Source organism: Tyto alba, unplaced genomic scaffold, assembly GCF_018691265.1.
Source record: "Tyto alba isolate M040663 unplaced genomic scaffold, T.alba_DEE_v4.0 Super-Scaffold_1000006, whole genome shotgun sequence".
Taxonomy (NCBI): Eukaryota; Metazoa; Chordata; class Aves; order Strigiformes; family Tytonidae; genus Tyto; species Tyto alba.
The window spans coordinates 4,593,401-4,613,059 of NW_024881272.1; the positions used below are offsets into that span (position 1 = coordinate 4,593,401).

Sequence of the window (19,659 nt, forward strand, 5' to 3'; positions counted from 1 at the left end):
CTCCGGGCGTTGGGTCCCCTCCGCATCCCCTCCCCGCCAGCATCCTGGGCAGCGCCCGGGAGGGCGGAGGGAAGGGAGGGCGATGCTTCGCTCGGGGTTTATTAGATTGGACATAATCATCTTTAAATAAGGCAGCCCCCCCCTCCACACCCCTCCTTGAGGGAGGGGGGGGTGGGGGTGGGGGGGGAGCGGAGCGCCTCGGGGCTTTCTAGATAAGGGCGTCTAACGCATCCCCCGCTCCCGCAGGCAGAGCCGGGCTCCCACCAGGCGCAGAACCGCGCAGGGGCCGCCCGTGCCCCGGGAGCCCCGGCTGCAGGCAGAAGGTGGGGGGTCCCCGCCGCGGTTCCCTCGCCTTCCTTCTCCTCCTCCTCCTCCTCTTCCTCCTCCTTCTCCTCCTCCTCCTCCCCGCAGGAGCAGAGGGGAGGAGAGCGGTGCCGGGGAAAAGTTGGGGGCAGCGGTTGCGGCCGGGGGCCGGGGGAGGATGCCCCGGCGCTGCCGCCCGCCGCCCCCCTGAGCGCCCCCCTCCCCCGGGGCCGTGTCCCCTCCTCTCCTCCCGACCACCCCCCCCTTATCCCCCACGCCCCCACCCCCCCCAAGGAGGATGCTGCGCTGCGGGGCTCCCCTTGCCGCGCTGCTGCTGGCAGCCCTCAGCCTGGCCCGCGGACCCCCCCGGCCCCCCGACCCCCCGGCTGTCTCCAGTTGCGGGATGGAGGCCCCGAACCGCCGTGCCACCCCCCCTCAGCACCCTTACGGGCTGTACCCGCAAAACCCCGGCGCCCACGGGGTGCTCGGAGCTGCAGCCCCGCCGGACCCCGGCAGACCGCGGGGTCGGAGACCGAGGGGAGCCGGGGGAGGCGGAGAGGAGCCGTGGGGAGAGGCGGACAGCCCGGGTCGGAGGGAAAATCTGCGGGGCCGGGAGCCGCAGGTGCCGAGCCCCCCCCGGGCCCGGCGGCTGCCCGCCCTGTACTTCTCCGGCGGCCGGGAGCAGCTGGCGGCGCGGCCGGAGGCGCTGCCCCACATCCCGCGGGAGGAATTCACCCTGGAGGTGTGGGTGAAGGCGGAGGGCGGACAGAGCAACCCGGCCATCATCGCAGGTAAATCCCATCCCGCCGACGGGCACGCAGGGGAAGGATGAGGACCCGACCACCCCCCCCCCCCCCCGCCCCCCCCCCCCCCCCCCCGCTCCCCAAAACCTCCGAGGGGGGCTCGCCTGCCGTCTCTGCTGTGGCAGGTGACACCCCGCGTCCCCCACCCGCGCCGTCTGCACCCTAGGCGTGCAATACTCCGCCTTCCCTTGAGACCAAACCCTAAAACATCCCCTCCCCTCTCTTACCCCCCCCCCCCCCGCCCCGTCCTTCCAGCCCGCCCCCCCCACCTCCAAGGTTGTTTCTCCCTCTCCTCCCGCCGGGAGCTGGAGGGTCCCTTTGGGGGGACACGCTCCACCCGGCTTCCCCCTCCGCAATCCCTCTTTCCCCCGGGGCCGTGGGCTCGCCGGGGGTTTGCCGGGGGTCCTGCCCGCGCTCCCCGCTCGCCCTGGCCGGGCTACCGCCGGTCCCCGGGCCTGGCCACCGCACGGTGGCAGCCGCGCCGCACGCACGGCCCCGGTCCTACCCCGAGGGCTCTGCAGAATGCCATCGGGTGCCCCCCCCACCACCACCCCCCCGGTGCTTTTTCTGCCGGGAATTACCCCTTCACCTTCCCCCCCCCCCCCCCCCTCCAATCAAAGAACCAGGCAGGTGATGGAGAGCCTGAGGTGACACAGAAGACTGGCACACACGGTGTCACCTCCTGCAGCGCGGCTCCACGCCGTGCCAGCGTGGGCGTTCGTGGCAGGGTACCAGCACGGCGGGGCAGCGCAGGGATGCCGGGCGGGGCTGGGAAGGGGTGGCAGCGCCAACATGGACCGCTCCCAGGGGATACCTGGGGTCCCCACAGCGGGGGCTGCCGCCTTTCCGTGCTGCCCCAGCCAAGTTAGCTAATTGGGGAAACCCTCTCTCTCTCCTGATGCTCCCTCCACTTGCGACCGCGCCACCGAACCTGCCGCTGCTTTGCTCGCTGCTTGGCCCCTTTCATTAACTCATCTCCGCGGCTCGTCGGGGCGACAGCCTACGAGAGGTAGAAGGGACACGCTAGAGGCTGGGTGGCAGAGGGGAAAAGCAGCCGTGTACAAGGAAACTACCTAGCGTTCACCTCGCTGCCCGCCTCCCCACCAGGGTCCTTGCTGCCTCCCCCCGGCAGGCAGCGGCTCGGGATGCGCGGAGCACGCTTCCCAGCCATCGCATCGGCACCACAGCTGTTTGCATCTGGAGGTCTGGTCTGCAGGTGTTGGGTTTTACTTTTTGCAGCTAGCCAGCAAGTTTTTTTATTATTATTATTATTATTTTTTTTATTATTATTCTTTTTCTTTCTTTCTTTCTTTCTTTCTTAATTTCCTTGCGGAGGGCGGGACGGTTTTTAGAGCTGAAAGCGCCGCCCGTGAGCGCTGGCACTCACTCGGGTCATATCCCCCGGCCTCTGTGCTCCAGGGTTTGAGTCAGCCCCAGGCACCTCCGGCTGTCTGAGTCACCCTGTCTGCTTCCCACCATCTCCCTGCAGCCGGGACAGCCTGGGTGCGGGTGGAGAAGAGGGTCAGGCCAGCACCTCTGGTGTTTCCTGTGAGCCGGTGATGCAGGCAGCTGCCGGCCCTTCAGTCGGTGCTGAACCTGCCTCTGACCTGCTGCTCCTGCTGTGTCGGTAGTGGGGGGACCGAGCCGTGAGGTGGTCCAAGGCTTTGGAGGAACTGGAGATGCTCCAGGTGTCCGTGTGCGAGGGAAGGCAGGAGGAAAAGCAGGGCAGAGCTGAGCATCTCCTGGCGTCACTGCCTGGGAAATCAGGCCAGGCTGAGCAGCTCTGTCTGGCAAAGCTAGCTGTCCCGTCGGCTGGTGTGACTGCTGCCTGGATTGAAGGCTCAGGAGTTGGGGCTTTGCTCCTGTGGATGTCACATTTTGCCTTAGGACCACCCTGCGTGGGGCTGTTCATGCCTCTTAGCCCCTTTCGCATGTGGGGATTTAACCCCAGTACCCTTCTACAGCCACCACCAGGGAAGGACAGTGGTCTCTCTTCCACATCCTCCTCATTTTGGGCAGCAGATGAGAGTCCTTTTGTGCGATTCCATTTCTTTTTCTGCCTTTTTTGCCTCCCCTTCATCCACGCTTGCTCCGCTTCTGGTAAACCCCAAGGGCATTTCCCTTTGTGCCAGGCTGAGGTTTGTTTTTACTCAGATCAAAGATGGCTTTGTGGGGTCAGAAGATCCCTCACCAGAGTCAGCCCCAAACTTCTGCTGGGTCTAAGCCCAGGTGTCCTCGTCGGTCCCCGAGCTGCTCACCACCGCACGCCCCGAGGGGTGACCACCATCCCAGGGCAGCGACTCTCACGGCACAACTAGGGGCTCCTGGCCTGTGTCAGACCCTCCAGAGCTTTAGCAGCTAATTTTCCCTCTGGTATCTGAGTCTCAAAGCATGGCTGAACTATTCCCTGTGCAGCAAATCTCCTAGCCCCAGCAGGAGAAGATGCTGCTTTGAGTGTGGTCCTTACAAAGTGGCACACTTCATCTCTTCGGAGGGCTTTTCTCCACCAGACACCTTTCCCGGCAGACACTCATCTCTTCATTTTTTTGCACTGTTGCCAACAACTCTTGTTTTAAAGCCCAAACTTATCACTCTAAGCGCTGATGAACATCACAAACCAGGATAGAGCTCCCCTTTCCCACCTGACGGATCAGAGGCAGAGTTGCACTTCTAGGTGCCGAGGAGATCACCTCGCACCTCCTCCGCAAACAGCTCTTTCCCTTCCTGGTGGGTTGACCCCAGGACAAAATACCAAGTTCCTCGGCAAATTCCAGGGTCTTAGAACTGGTCCCCTGGTGATTTCTTGCCGAGGCCCTTGGGAGATGTCAGGACCTGGTGCCGGACCACTCTGCTTCACCGTTCTGCAGCGGCTCCGGGCCGTGGGATGTGCTGCTCTGCCTGCACTCTCCGTGGCTGCCGCTGCACTGGAGGTGCCATCCCTGGCTGTGCCCGGGGAGCACCAGATGCTGCTGTAGTGGTTTTTCCACTTCCTTTTCATGAAGTCTCCAGACCTAAAGCTCCAGAGAGTTCTAGGCACACTTAAGGTTCTTTTGGCCGCTTTTGAACTTGTTGGGCACTTCCCGGCTTGGCTTGGCTCCCGCATGGGTTGGTGAGGATGCTAGCTCACACTCATCCCAGAAGGCTCTTCCGCCCCTGACACTGTTTGCTCCAGTTTTTCCTTAGTGTTTAATCAAATGTGGGGCACTCTGAATCATTTCAAGGTGAAATGCAGCCCTTTTCCTAAGAGAGGAGGTATCAAGCCATGTTTCCTCAACCCCATTGACGACCAAATAAAAGAAGACGGATTTCGAGCGTGCAGGTCTAAGCACTTTTCAGCCAGCACCCAGCCCAAAAGTACTCTCCGGCTTTGCCTCCTCACGCCTTCAAGTCTCCTTTGCCTGCCTCCTGCTTTTTGGCTTCTCCCCGTCTCAGCTTCCTCGGCGCTTTCGGCTTCCCTTTCATAATCCACCAGAAAACAAGAGTTGGCCAAAGCCCCATCCGCCCACAGAGGCTTCGTGCGTGGCTGCCTTTGTGGTGAGCGGTGACAGGGATCCGTGCCTGGGGTGGTGACGACCGTGGGATGGCCAAGAGGCCACCACCCGTCTCGCCCATCGGTGAAAGAGATGGATGGAGGGAGGGGTGCTGCTTCCTGGGGTGCAACGGGGCTTGACATGACCTTTGTCGGCCACATTTATGAGGGCTGGCAGCGGGGAGGTGGGGTCATGGTAACCTGGCTGCCGTCACATCCCCTGGATGAAATCCTGCTCCTCCTGCACCTCCTGCTCCTCTACACCTCTGCCTCTCTCTGCTGGCCTCTTTGCAATCCCAGTGGCAGGAACGGTTTCCCCAGATTGTCATGCTGAGCATCCTCAGGGACAGGCGAGGCAGCGGGACAGCGTGGGAGTGCCTTGGTTTGCCCTGTGATGCCCTGACGCCACAGAGATGGGCAGGCAGCGCATGCAATGGGAGTGTCAGGGTGAAGGGCAAGGAGAACCCTCACAGCAGGGAAAAGCAGGCTGGAGCATAAGAAATACCGCAGCAGGAATTAAAAAAAAAAAAAAAAATAAAGGGCCTCCGGGCATGGCAGCAGGTTTCAGCAGCATCGGGGCACTGTTGCATCTGGAAGCGATTTGCTGGGGCGGCGAACGGGAGAGCGGGGAGCTCCCAGAAGGTGCCACTGGTGGGGCTCAAAGCGTGCCTGTGAGCTCGCTCGCTCCAGCTGATGACCTGCGTGAACATCCTGGCTGTGGTAATTTAGGAGCCCAGGAGCATTTATTTCAAGCAGCAGGTCCGTTCGCCCTTGCCAGTGTTTAAGTGCCTTACGGGCATTGCTTCCCAAGGGCATTCGGTGCCTGGAAGCCTCTGGTTCTCCACCGCAGGCACTCAGCAGCCTGAGTTTTGGGGAAAGTCAGCAAAGCTCCAGGTCTTGCCCAGCCTAAAATACAGGTTTGCAACATGCTCGGGTGCTCAGGGAGAAGCTGAGCGCAGAGATACTCCCGGGGATGGATTTATGCTCGGGAGACCTTGGGGGCTGAGGAGTGCATCCCTCTCCGACCCTTGCCCGCCTGCGCTGGATGCATGACTGGGAGGAAAACTGGAGCGTAAAGGAGAGCTGTAAATCTGCCTGGAAGCTGCTGGGGAAGCAGTCCCTGGAGGAGGCTGTTTTGCTTTGGGTTGCTGTGCTCTAATTCTTAAAAGCTTTGGCCCGCAGATAAAAAGCTTAGCCTCTAATCCCACCCCGCCGGAGCGCTCCTACGGAGGGCAGCTCAGAAACACCTCGCTCTTCGGCCTCTCCTCCCGTCCATGCTCTTCCTCCCCGCTTCATTCCACCTCTCCGGCTCTGCCATCCCTTCTGGCTACTCCACCCGCTCACCCAAATGATTTTGGATGGGGGCTGGGGTGTCCCCATCACTCAGCGCCCAGCCCCTGGCCACCTTCATTTAGAATTCCCCGCAGCCTTGCCCAAGGGCTGTCCCGCCGCCGGGGACCCGGCTCGTGCTCCGGGAAGGAGCGGCGATGCTCTCCGGTCCTCACCAGCTCTCCTCTCTCTCCATCCCCATCCCCTTCCCCTTCTGCAGGCGTCTTCGACAACTGCTCGCACACGGCCAGCGATAAGGGCTGGGCGCTGGGCATCCGCGCCCTGCAGCTGGGCGGCAAGAAAGACGCCCGCTTCTTCTTCTCCCTCCGCACGGACCGGGCGGCCGCCGCCACCGAGGTGACCTCCTACCACCGCTACCGCCCCGAGGCGTGGACCCACCTGGCCGCCACTTACGACGGGCGGTGGATGGCCCTCTACGTGGACGGGGCGCGGGTGGGCCGCGCCGGCGGGCAGGGGGGACCCCTGCACAGCGCCTTCATGGCCTCCTGCCGCACGCTGCTGCTGGGGGGGGACGCCTGGGGGTCCGCGCACGCTTTCCGGGGACACCTGGCCGGGCTGGCCCTGTGGCAGGGGGCCCTGGCCCAACCCCACCTCCAGCGTCCCTTCTTAGAGGGGGCAGCCGGCGGGGCGGCGGGGCTGGCTCTGGCCGCTGGCTTCGTCACCCTGGAGAAACTCTGGGCGCCTTTTCGGGAGGGTGACTTCCCCCAGCAGCGGGTGCTGCCGTCACCGCCGTCCCCCGTCCTGCGGCCGCTGGGCCCCCCCGCCTGCGGGCAGACTGCCTGCGATAACGTGGAGCTGGTCTCCCACTACAACCGGCACTGGCCGCTGCGGAGCGGGAAGGTGGTGCGGTACCGGGTGGTGAACCTGGCCGAGGACGACGGCGGGCGGCCGACGGTCAGCCGGGAGCAGGTTTGGCGGCAGCACTGGGCGCTGAGCGAAGCTTTCCGGCCTTACAACATCTCCTGGCAGCTCAGCTTGCTGGAGGTGCGCAACTCCTCCCTGCGCCGCCGCGCCGTCCTCCTGGGCTGCGAGCCCAGCAAGGTGGGCAACGAGCGCTGCGACCCCGAGTGCGAGCACCCCCTGACCGGCTACGACGGCGGGGACTGCCGCCGGCCCGGCCGCTGCTTCTCCTGGAAGCGCCGCGATGGCATCTGCCACATGGAATGCAACAACATGTTGGACGACTTCGACGACGGCGACTGCTGCGACCCGCGGGCCACCGACGTGGCCAGGACTTGCTTTGACCCCGACTCGCCCCAGCGGTAGGTGCGGGGCTTACGGGGGGGGGGGGGGGGGGGTTGGAGGGGGTGGCATGGCGATGGGATGGGGTGCCCCCTCTCCCCGATACCCGCTCTGCGCCTGGATGTTGCCTCTGACCCCGCCACCTTCCAGCGTGGGAAGTTGGAGGAATGTTTTCCCGTGGGACGGGTGTGCTGTGCCGTCGAGGGCAAGTAAATCCCGCGGTGCAGGATGGCACTGAATCCTACCCCTCTGCAACGCCCTGCTGTTAAGTGGTTTTCCCCCTCAAAATGAGCAGGGGGTGATGGGGGAACTCCCTCCCGGGACAGGGGGGGATTCCCAGTGCAGAGCTGCCGGTCCCCGGTGACATGCCAGCGGGACCGTGGGCATCCCTGGGGTGGGCAGAGCCTCCCCGTGCATAGGCTGCTGCTTCCTGGCCCCCCGGAGTGGGATGCAGAGGTGGGGGATTGCTGCCCCACCTTCCCCAAATGTGTCGAAAAGCCAGATTTCTTAATTTGTATTCAAAATGCCTTTGCCCGAGTGCTGGAATGGGGAGAAGGAGGTGCCGCTGCTAGGTGTGAGTGGCAGGATTTGGTAAGGTGTGGGTTGCTGTGCATGAGCCTCCCCGAATCTCGCCCTGGGGAGTGATGCCCATGGGGAGATACCCTTGGCTGAGCACAGGCAGGGGCCGAGCCGAGCCTGCACCTCAAAGCCAAATTGTGGTTGGGGAGCAAATCCCTGTCTTCAGGCAAAAGCACGGGGTGGCTGCTCGGTGCTGGAGGAGGTCGTGTGCCTTTACCACACGTCGCGGGCGCAAAACGCCCTGCAAACCCCACACTGCTCCGTGGAGCATCAACGCCCAGCACTGGGGGACCCTCGTGCTCCCCGGAGCGCTTCGGAGGCAGCAGGTGGGGTGATAAGGAGTGGGGGGGACCCCTCCTGCGTGAGGGGGGACCCCGGGGTGGTGGGGACAGTGTCCTCAGTGCGGTCAGTGGCTCGCACACACCTGCCCTCCTCCCCGGAGCCTCTGAAGTGCCGGCAGCCCCGCTGACGGCTTCCAGCGCTCGGGGCTCTGCCAAATGTGCTTTCTGGCTAGGGATGGGGAAGGGAAAAAAAAGTCACGGCTTTTCCTTTTTTCTTTTTTTAAAGCCGTTTCTGTCTCGGTGGCAGAGAAAATTGCTCATTCCCCGCTGCCGGCTCCCGGCGACGGGCAGAGGTGCCCCACTGGAGCAGGAGTGGTGCAGAGCAGATGGCAGCATCTGGGGAGAAAAAGTGCAAGGAAGGGGTTTAGGGACACGTTGCTCATTTGATTGTTTTCTTTCTCATTCACCTTTTTTTTTTTTTTTTTTTTTTACCCTAAGCTGTGGGAGCAGGTAGGCTGTGGCCATAAATCCCTTTTTCCCAAGCCAGCTTCTCCCTGCTGCTTCCCAGGTGGGACATGGAGGGTGGAGGGAAGAAGGTGGTGGTGATGGGAGAGGGAAAGCACTTCCCCTCCGCCCTTCCTCAGCCTTTCTCACATGTCCTGCACTCATCTGAGACAACACAGGAGGAGGTGGGGAGCCTTTCTGCCAGTGCAACCCTCTGGCCACAGGGCCACACCCCCCACCTCTGCCCGAGCATCCCCCCAGAAGATGTTTCTCCACCCCTGGAAGTCTCTTGGGTGACCATCGCCACCCTCTGCCTGCCTGTCCCCTGGTTTCCCATCCCTGTGAGTGAGCACAGACCGAGCTTTTTTCCGAGCGTGGGGGAGATGAGAGTCTCTCCTGCCTGCACAACAACTCTGCTGGCGGTGGCCACGAGCATCCAACACCACTCAGCCTTTGCTTCAGCAGGGCAAAAGGCTTGGTTCTTGCCTTCTGTGTGCAGTTAGAGAAATGTTTTCATCCTCAGACAAGAAGAGCTCCACCTTAAATTAAAAAAGGCCAAATTTTTGCTGGTATGAATCAGGGCTTCCATTTGTCAGGATTTTCCCCTGAAAGTTGGGAAAGCAAAAAACAAAACAAAACAAAACAAAACAAAACAAAAACCTTGCTTCTGTGGGAAAGGAATGGGAAAATGGGAACACTAGGGAAATAACAAATCTTTTGCAATTTTCTTTCTGCAGACCTCATTGGCCTGCGCAGAAGACAAGATTGATTGTTTGTAGGCTAAGCTCTGAAAAATTAAATCCAGTGTGCCCGGCATTTGGGAAATGTGGGGACATGAGTTGAATCCTGCTGCTGCTGAGCTCTGCTTTGCTGCCTTTGGCCGGCTTCTTCAGAGATGCTGGTGGACACTCACGCTCCCTGGGCTCATCCCTGCTGAGGGTACCCTGGCTCCTGGGGAAGAATATTTAAGTTTGTGGGAAAACCTCTGGGAAGTCGGTAGCGTGGGGTTGGGAAAAAACCCAGGTGAACTTGAGCTTGCTCAAGGGCTTGGCCAGGTCGGTGTTTTTCCCCCAAAGTTGGTGGGTGATTCCCAAGATAGACCAGCGGGCGACCTTAGCCCAAGGGGTTTTGTTCAGGCAGAGCTTCTGCTGAGCAAGTACCTCTGAGTTTGCTCCTAAGGTATTATATTTAAATGAACATTTATGAGGAGCGGGGCAGCTGGGGAACTTACAGAAGGATTTTTAGGGTGGAAGCCAAAACGGGAGAAATAACGCGAAATAAAATTTAACAAACTGTGGAAAGGCAGCACAATAGGAGCCAGGTGTTTCGATGTGAACAGCAGCTTTCGGGCTGTAACGGGAGGAGGGCTGGCTGCTGCCCTGCCGAGACGTCTGTGCTTTTTCGTACCTGCTAGAGAACCACATGCCAGAGCCCAGGAGGGAGCTGTGGCTTTGGGAGAGTGGGGGGGAGAGGGAAACCCCGCTGCAGGTGGTGCTCGCTAAATCTCACTGCAGACCAAGGTGGCAAGACAAAAATATTGGGATTTTTTTTTTTTTTTTTTTTATGGAGTAAATCAGGTCTGCTGTACTTCATTTCAAAGCTCTCACAAAGAGTGGTTTGGATGTGAACGTTTCTCAGAACGGCCAAAAATAACCCAAATGAGAAAGTCAGAGTGAGACACTGGACGATTTCGTGCTAGCATTGTAGGCAGATTCAGTTCATTTCAGTGAAGGGTCTTGATACCTCGTCTTAACTTGCACGATCTTAAGCACTCATGCAAAAGCTTTTACCACCTTAGTACATCCCTCATTTAAAATCTTTCCTGGGGCTGCAGCTTTGAGAAAGGCAAATCAGGGGGAGAAATATTAGGAAAAGTAGTAGCTCTAGTGCTTCTTGGCTGGTGGACTTCTCAGTATACTTCTAGAGCCACGCTGGGTGCTAACATATACCCTCGCCCCTGCTTAGCAGGGGAGGGAAACGAGGTTTGGAAAGAAGGGTTATAAAGCTCGGATGGGGGTGGACCGAGCTGCAGGTGAGGCAGGAGCTGCCCCCAGCTCTGGGGCAGGGGATGATGCCGACACGATGCCGGGCCATCCAGCCGAGTCCTTCCTGCACCTCCTCTAGCTGTGCGTGGGACAAGACAAGTCCCGCTGTGCTCTGAGCCAGCTGGGCCACCACCCGCGTGGAAAACCCACTGGTGGGACTGCGTGCGTGTGGCTGGAGGGAGACTTGAGCGAGAGCTCAGGGCAAGAGCTGAGGGTGGACATCCCTGCAAGGCACGGCAACAGGAGCGACAGGACACCAAGCCAGGGACTTCTCATCCACCCTGACCCACATATGGTTCTTCATATGGACAGGGCATGGCAGGAGAGTTGCCTGCTGTCATCTTTCACCCAGTCTCGTCCTGGTTTAAAGTGTTGTCCAGGAGCTGCTGGCAGTGCAATGCCAGGGTCTGGAGTAAAATTTGCCTTGATTTGCTGCAGACACGCATCTTCTTGCAGTGCCTGAGTGCTGTTGTAATTGGTGTTCTTGGAAGGAAAGCAGCAACAGTTCATTAACAGCAATTAACACTCAGTGAGGGTCTCCCTCGGGCAGTTAGTCAATGAGAGTCTGGTGTGTGACACAGTTAATGTGAAAAGAAAAACTGGAGGGCAGTCTGGAGAGCAAAGTGGATAAGGGCAGAGCTGCTGGGCCTTTCACCTCGCCACCCAAAGTAAAGGCAGAAATAACCAAAGTGACAAAAGGAGGCGAAAAATGATGAGGCACCTCCAGCCTCTTGGTGGCCTCCACTGGGATGGCCACAGCTGTGATATTAAAATGTACCTGATTAACAGGACACTTGATGGGCCTTAATGCAAGCTTAGCTGGCCTCCCGTCCTAAGGGAAGGATGCTTAATTGGGTTAAGGCTGCTTGGGAGCTTCCTGCTGTTTAAATTGTGTCTTCAAAAGCTGATCCAGATTAACCCTACTGAATTTCTCTCCTGGACAACCCTCGAGGGTGAATGAATCACTCCGAGCTATTCTCTGGAACTTGAGCAGCCCATCATGAGGAGATATTCAGCTGAATGTGGTTGGACTGATAGCGTAAAAGGTGTAAAATTAAGACTAGGTGAGGCAAGGATGGCATCTTGGGGCAACAGCTGACCTGCCCAGGCCTTCATCCCAACCAGATGGTAAACCAACATTCAAATTAGCAGCTCACTTCCCCTCTATCTTCCCTTGTTACAGGAAACCTCAGCAGATCTTTCTCACAGCAAAAGAGGGCAAGTATGCGCAATGTTACTTCAAAATTATAAGTCTTGGGAACAACTTGAGGTTACCACACCTATTCTAGAGTATAAATTCAGTTGGAGATAGTAGGTGTCTGCAGATACCTTCATTTGTTGTTTGTGGTGGTCTGTCACTTAAAGGATGGGTGGAGAGGGTGTGTTATCTGCAAACTATTGAACCCCCTGCCTGTGGAGTGGAAGAGACTATTTTCTTTTCTTGTGATGCTCTCCTGAGGAAAGCATGGTTAGGAGGTACCCCTGCTGAGGACCTGAGCTCTGGCTTCATTTTAGCTTCCTCTGATGCTTCTTGGAGTCCTATTGGCCTGATGTTCCCAAAAGACCAAGCCTCAAGGGCTGGACTCCGGTCTCGGGGCTTGTGTGTTGGTGAGGAGATGGGTGCTTTGGGGACACCAAAGGTAGCAATGGTGGGTTCACTGACTTCTGAGCTTGTTGCTTCTCCTCCCTAGTAGACCTGCTGGGACTGGGGAGGTGCAGTAATAAGCAGGACTTTTTGCTGCAGCCTAGTGGTTTCCTGGTGGATGCTTTAAAGTTTCATGAAGGTGGTTGTATTTGAGCTCATCAAAAAAAATATATTCTTTCCTTGTAGGAAAACTCACTCTCTCTGAGTTTTCCCGTTCATTACTGATTTCAAAACTTGGCAAAGATAGAAGGGATTGTTCTTGGTAGAGCCTATTATATCAGGAGTGTAGAATATCTACCAAACTGCTCATGATGGTACTTGGAGGCTATATCCCTGTGAACGTGTCTCTGGGTGACTCAGCTTGCCCAGAGCATGAGTTTGGGGGTGGAGACCCCAAATTTGACTTTGACCTTCTCAAAGCACATTGGAGAGTATTTGGTGTGTCACTACCCCTTAGTAAGTGCCTGGTGTGTTGTGTCAAAGGTGAGCCCAGCAGTGGGATTTTGCTCCTAAGAGGAAGGACTCGGCGTGGTGAGATAATTCATGTGCCGTGGGATCGGCTGGTGTGACTTAGTGGGCCCTGAAGTGTGTTTACATTTATGCCACTGGGGACCTGCCTGCCTTGGCCTCTACCTGCTGCCTTTGCTGTCCTGGCAAGATATGTTTAGTTTGTTCAGTCTTTCTAGTTGTTCTTTCTGGTCTCTTGTTTGCTGTGAAGGCTGCTTCAAGTGCGATGCACTTGTCTGTTCTTGTGCCTTTTGTATCTCCAAAACCTTATCCTAAATGATGCTAGGAGTTGGGCACCCCAAAGGCCTCTTTAGGGTTTTTGCTCTCACAGAGATGTGAGAGAGGGAGATTATAACCTCTCCTGCATGGGCTGATAGACAAAAGGAAAGGGTAGCTATGGGCTGTAACCTCGAACGATGAGAGGTCCATAAGGAGACTGTCAGGAGTTGCAGAGAAGGTGGTGATGGGGGGGCTCCAGCATGGAGGAGTATTCTCTAAAAGCACGTGTGGCAAGACCAGGGTCTGACTTGGCCACTTCACCGTGGCGTCAGACCAGTGGGACTGTGGGAATGACTTCTTTCTGAGGGGGGAGATAGCACCAAGATGCAGCTGTTCAAGGGACCGTGCAAGGTCTTGGGGACACCGGTCAAGAGCAGAGGGCACCATATCATGGTGGTTCATAATGGAACCAGAGCTCTGTTGCGTTACTCCGGGGAGCAGAGGAGGGGGCTGGAAGAGGACCACGAGGGTGTAGAGATGTCCAGGTCCAAGGGCCCCTGGCTTCGGCGCTAGTCAAAACAGCTTGCTCTGTGTAGCAAGCTGCAGCATGCTGCTGATGTGCCCAAGTCTTCTTCCATGTGTTTTGGGCTGTTTAAAAATAGAGAATATAATCTGCAGTAGTGTACTCCTTCCCAAGGTAGAAGGCTCGGGGGTTAATTTGCAATAAGCTTCTGCTGGAGGACAGCCTCGCTCGCTCCCGCAAGCCTTCCCGCCAGCTGCCAGGCTGCGTGTTCCTCCAGGAACCTGCCAGGTCCCCCCAGGGGTGACTGTGACTCCGTGGGAGAGGGAGAACACGATCCGCGTGTGAGCGAGGGGAGAGGACCCCTGCCCAGTGGCTGTAGGCAGCCTGGGTGCTTTTGGGGAAAACAGCTGTCGCAGATGCGAGCTATTGTTCTAGCGAACACCACTGTCTCCGGGGCTCATTTGAGGGGGGCTGATTGTATCAGGATGGCAATTGTGAAGGAACAGCGTGTGTCCGATGGCTGGAGGGGGGTCACTCTTTGTCCTGATGTTCAGCCCTCCCCAAGGCTCCTCCTCATATGACCGTACCCTTGCCCACAGGAGGAGGATGCCAACAGAGACCCTGGCCAGGCTAGCGAGACCCCAGGAACCGAAACGGCAGGGCGGCGAGGAGGGGGGGCTCAGCTCGGCATTGACAGGGTCTCTGGGATGATTTAATTCGCGTTTGGGTTGGCAGGCTGAGCCGCGGCCATTGGAGTCGTTAAGGGAACACACTGCTTTTAGTTTTCCTTGGCCCAGCCGCCGCTGTGATTTAGGAAATCGGATTGCCCCTTTGCCCAGGGTGATGGGGCGAGAGGGAACGGGTCTGGTGGAGCCCAAACCCACCAAGGTGGCGCAAGGAGGGGGCTTTGGGGAGGGCGAGGATGCTGAGCTCTTGTGACTGTCGCCTGCCAAGGGCTGTGCTGGGGACTAGAGGCAGCTCCGTGTTTTTTTTTTTTTTTTTTTTTTTTTTTTTTTGTGGTTAACATATGATCATTACATTACAAAACTTCCCCAATAAATTATCTCGCGTCCTTTTTATATCTGCGAGGAAGGCATTTTTAGAATGCTGGCTTGTGTGCGCCGTGCTCTGGCTGGGACACCCAATAGCCTGGACCTAAAAATAAGTTGGAGACTTGGGACTTGGGGTTTTTTTCCCTTTTTGAAAAAAATAAATATATATATATATATATATAAATGTATCTAAAAAGCAGTGGGGAATGTTTGGCTTGAATAGATTTCTTTTCTTCTTTTTCTGTCTTGATCTCTTTCCTGACCAATATGAAGGCTACAAGTTTTTGCCCTTCAGTGAGAAGTTTAGGGTGAATATAGCACAGTTTGGGATCTTTTAGCAAGACTGGATGTTACCATCATGGTGAAGAGTGCCTGAGGGGCCGTTTATTGACCACAGGGCTGTGTGGTTCCCCTTGCAGAGGAACTAGGAGCTGTTAGCTTAATGTCCCTGGGAGCATCATCCCTGCTCAGCAAATTTATCTGCTGCTGTCAGCCCTGTTAAAGGGTCCTTCTTCTGCCAGTGCCCCGGAGCTTTCAGTCTGAACAGAAGAGGCAGACCAGAGGCTGGAAGGGTGGTACTCTGGTCTTTTGCCACCCTTTCACTGACTTCTGCTGCAGGGCCATAATGTCCCACTGATGGATGGGCATGTGCATTGCAGCCTGCTGTGGGCTGGTTTGAGCATCATTGGGAAAAAAAAAAAAAAAAAAATCCTTCCCCAGCCTTGCTGCATCTGTGTTTCCTTTTCTGCTTCCCTACTAGTCAGGGAGGCTGGATGAAGAAGAGAGACTGACTTTTAGTTATCACCTGGTGCTTACCAGAGAGGTTTTTGGAGATAACCCCAAGCCTTGGGCTCTGCCTCCTCCATCCATGCAGAAACCAGTTTGTGGTCTGGCCCCTCTGCACCCGCTATGCCTTCTTTCAGGAGGGGACTGAGCTGCCTCCTGCTATGATTTAGTCCATGTTTCTCTCCAGCCTCAACTGGTCCTAGCACAAAGCTCCACATACCTCCATCTCCTGAGACCTGGTGCTGGTAGTGATCTGCATCAGTCCAAGCTCTTTGGCTGGAGACAAGCTTTAGGCAGTAGCGTGGCACATGTGCCACCTTTACCATGCTTATCCAAGCCACAGCCCTCCCTCTTCCCCAGCAGCTCTCTGAGATCTGTCCTGCAAAGGAGGATGCTGTTGGGAGATGGGTGGGAAAGCAGGAGGTGAGTGATGAGAAGCTGGACGCCCTCTTTCCGCTGAAGAGCAGTGGGATGTGGGGTGCCTAACTTCTCAAAGCTTCTCCGAATACCTTGCCTAGCAAAAATCGTGTCTTATAAGATATTTGCAAATACCTGCCTGTGCTGTACGCAAGGGTGATCCCAGCTCTTCAGCTGGGGAAACTGAGGCATGGCAGTTTTAGACATCTTGCCCCCCAGTCATGCAGCAATGAGGTGCTGCCATTGATGCTGGGGCTCTGGCCTCCTGCCTCTTAGTCCCTGGATGGGGGAGAGGCACTTAAAGGAGATGAAGCTGCTCGGTCTTGGCTAAATGCAAGGCAAAAAGAAAAAAAAAAAAAGCTCTCATTTGTGCAGTTCCCTTTTGTCTGGAGTGCTTTGCTGAGCCTCCTGGCCCTGAGACTCCGCTCAGCCACAAGAAGCCCATGAAGTGCTGGGGGAGACCAGGAACATTGCACTCACCCGTGTTATCCCTTCTGCCTTCCCTCAGCAGATGGCAAACTGAACTATAAAAATTGGCAATGAAATTCAGGCTTCTGGGGACACTGACTCGTTTGCGATGACCTTAAGAACTCCCTAAACCTGCCATGTTGCTTTGTATTTTTGCCGCTGGCAAAAACCAAGAGAAAATGGGTTTGCTGCTCTCTTGTGAGTTAGGTGGGACAGTGTTTAATTGTTCCGACTTCCACAGGCAGAAAGTGCTCTAAGGCTTGTTCCTGGCCTGGGAAGTTTTTTATTTTGCTTTGGAACAAACAATCCAGGCAGAAAATAAACCCTACCTGGCTTTGTTTAGCTTGGAGCCTGCTCTAGAATAACTTGCCACTGTTGAGTTCTGCCTTGCGAAACCCGCAAGGGCCTGCGAGCGTGTTTCTCCGTTTCCCCCCAGCTCCTCTCGCTCGCCTTCTCACACATGTTGTGTGCAACGCCAGCGCCTGGCCAGCCAGCCTCAGCACGGCCGAGCGCAGGCGAGCGCTCCCCCCGCGCCATGGGTAGCAGCGAGCCTCTCCGAAACGTCTGGGTGTGCGCTGGAGCTGGGGTGCTGCCTGTCCCGGCCTTTGGAGCCCAGCAATGCCGGGCTCTCCTCCCTCCCCAAGCTGCTGCTTTGCTGCTTTTCTCCCTGACAGGGCTCCTTTTGTTCCCCTAAGTGGTTCAAAACTGGATCTTTACCTTTTTTTTTTAATTCTTCCAATTAACTCCCCCCAGCCACTGCCGTTTCCCTGTTTTCAGGGATGCTGTCTCATGCTGACAGCCCCTGTAGATGCATGGTAACTTCCTGACTTGCTAGGTACACTATTAGATCCATGCTTTGGGGGTATGGCAGTGTGTTTTCAGAGGCCATGGTGATGGTCTGAGCCTCCTTTGTGCCCACCAAGAGCAAGGGGTCAGTGTTGGACGCGGGTGGAAAGCCCAACTCGGCAGGGTCCTATCACCCAGGCACGCAGAAGCCTTGGGGTTTGCACCCAGAGTCTGCGCTGGGCCAGCAGCATTGCTTCTTCCTTGCGTGCTCCTGGGGTTCAGGGGCTGGAGGTGAGTGTTGCTGCAAGCAGATGGGATGCTGTGTTAGGCACCTACTCGGGGATGGGAGTGGGAGACACCTTACTGGGATCAAAGTCGGTGGTGACCTGCAATATTTGTCTCCTTTCCTTATTCCACTGATGGAAAGGAGAAGCAACAGGCTGTGGCTCTGAACTCTCCAATTTCTGCTTTGTTGTTTTTTTGAAAGGGATCGTAAGAGGGAGCAGGAGGACAGATGTCCCTTTGAAATTTGGGAGTTTTCAGGTCCTTGATTTTTGTCTGGCTTATTCTACAGAGGTGACGCGTACTCAGCCTTGCTGTCCTGCACACATAAGGCTTGGGATCTCCTCTTTGCAACGGCTGAACTCGTGGATTGGCTTCAAACAGATAAAAATCTTGGGCATCTGTGTTCCTGAAGGCTCAGGGGAAAGGCAGTCAGGAGAGAGGAGCTGTCCCTGTGATGGGCAAAGGTGGGGAGTAGCTGCAACCCATGCTAAGCCTTTGTAGACCTCGGGGAGCTGGTGGGGGTGATGACTCTAAATACATGCCTGGGGGCAGAGGGGAGGTGGGGGCTTCAGTCAGTACTTGCAGACACCATGAAACAAATATCAGGGTTTAGTCTGTTTGTTGCTTCCAGGATTACTTCCTAGTAATTAGTACATTCCTTTGGAGTTCACTCCTATTGATGTTTTTGGTATGTGTTAATCCTAGATAAACCAAGATTTCTCCCCGGGGATTTCACTGTAGGATCATCAACTGGGAGCCTGTAGGTTGAGTTTAAACCCAGGAGTCTGAGGCTCACGTGGCTTTTCAGCTCCCAAGGTGCTTTCCCTGGGAGCACCGAGGGGGCACGGTCCACGGAGGTTGAGAGATGGTCCATGTGTCCACTGCTCCCCCCACAAGAGCATCTGGGAGCCCATCTGCTCTGAAAGCCTGATTCTGTCACTGCCTGGTCTAATGAAAGACATCCCCATACCTTGATGAGTCTCAGATGGGTCGCATGTTCTAAGATGATCTCACCCGTGAGGAAACGGTAAGCCTCTCTGAAGAAGAGATGGCCGTGATTCACTCTGACGGAAATAGAAAGGCCAAAGAGGCAAATGGCAACTCCCTATTGGGCCAGGTCCCTTGATTTAAAAGGGTTTTTACTACCTATTCCAGTATGCATTTGAAAATCATATGCATTTACTCGTACATACTACAATCAGATAGTTTTTAAGCCATTAAGACCCATTGGGTCAATAACCACCATTTTCAAAAATCTATTAAATACCCATTTCCGTGGAAATAGAGCTTTTACAATTGATCATGGCTACCGACTCCCATTAAAATAAACCCCAAATGCTATCAACTCCCCCAAGATGTAGAGCACTAAAACACAGATTGTCAGGACAAATTTATCCCAGGGGAAAGTTGATGGTCCATTATGCTTAAGCAACACAAGAATTGTCACACAAGCCAGGAAGTTTATGGGACTTGCATGGATTTGTCCTCCCTGAGGAGGTAAAAAGAAAGGCTCATGGGGTGAATCAGTAGTGGTAACACAAGCTCAAAGACAGCCTCTTGCAGGGGCTTTTTGGGAAACGTTTGGCTTGTTTTGTATTAACTTTCAAGTGTGTACAGGCTTTGGTCATTTGGCAGAACCAAACGATGCTTTAGGGCTGAAGCACTGTAAGAAATGCTGAATTTGTGGGTCTGTTCTTGGTTGCACAGGGTTTTCCATGCATGAATTATACAGGGATTTCACACCTCCGAGGTTGTGTGAGGAAAGCTGACAGGAAGATGACCTTGCAAAGATGAGGTCTTTGCCTCTGTCCTGGGAAGGAAGCTCTTTGGGGCTGCTGGTGTTGTGGTGGACCCTAAAGCAGGCTGTGGGGGGTGTGGGTGGGGTGAGACTGCGGGAGATTCCTGCAGGTTGCCTCTGGGTGGAGAAGTAGCTCCAGAGATGGAAGGCTGGCGACCAGGGGCTTGACAACGTGGGGGAGAGGGGGTGGAAAGAGTAGGTGTCCCCACCACAGCATTGCTGGTGGCTCTGCCTGTGCATGGGAGACGTGCCAGTCCTAAACCATGCTGCAGAGCAGAGAGGCCACGCGTGTCCCTGCTGAGGACCAGTGATGGAGGGTTACAGCTCTGGCAGGTCCACCTCAGGAGGTGACCCAAAGGGCTGGGACCCGTCGGTGTGGCTGTTCTCCCCGCTGAGGGCAGCCTCCAGTTTTCAGGGGACGCACCAAGGATGGGGAAACAGCAGCGCAGGAGAAAAGGGTCCCAGCCCTGGCTCCCACGTCTTGGCTTGGCAGAGAAGCGCGGGAGGGAGGTTTGCGATCCAGCTGTCCTTTCCGAT

The 19,659-nt window shown here is 56.3% G+C and overlaps 1 protein-coding gene across 1 annotated transcript in view; it reads left to right on the forward strand.

Moving 5' to 3' along the window:
- Nucleotides 1–601: 601 nt before the first annotated feature.
- Nucleotides 602–19,659, forward strand: part of PAPPA2 (pappalysin 2) — a 93,548-nt gene continuing 74,490 nt past the window's right edge. Inside the window, exons 1-2 of the mRNA XM_042786352.1 lie at nucleotides 602–1,094; nucleotides 6,185–7,247. Of these exons, the coding sequence (XP_042642286.1) occupies nucleotides 602–1,094; nucleotides 6,185–7,247 (1,556 nt within the window). The remainder of the gene's footprint in view (nucleotides 1,095–6,184; nucleotides 7,248–19,659) is intronic.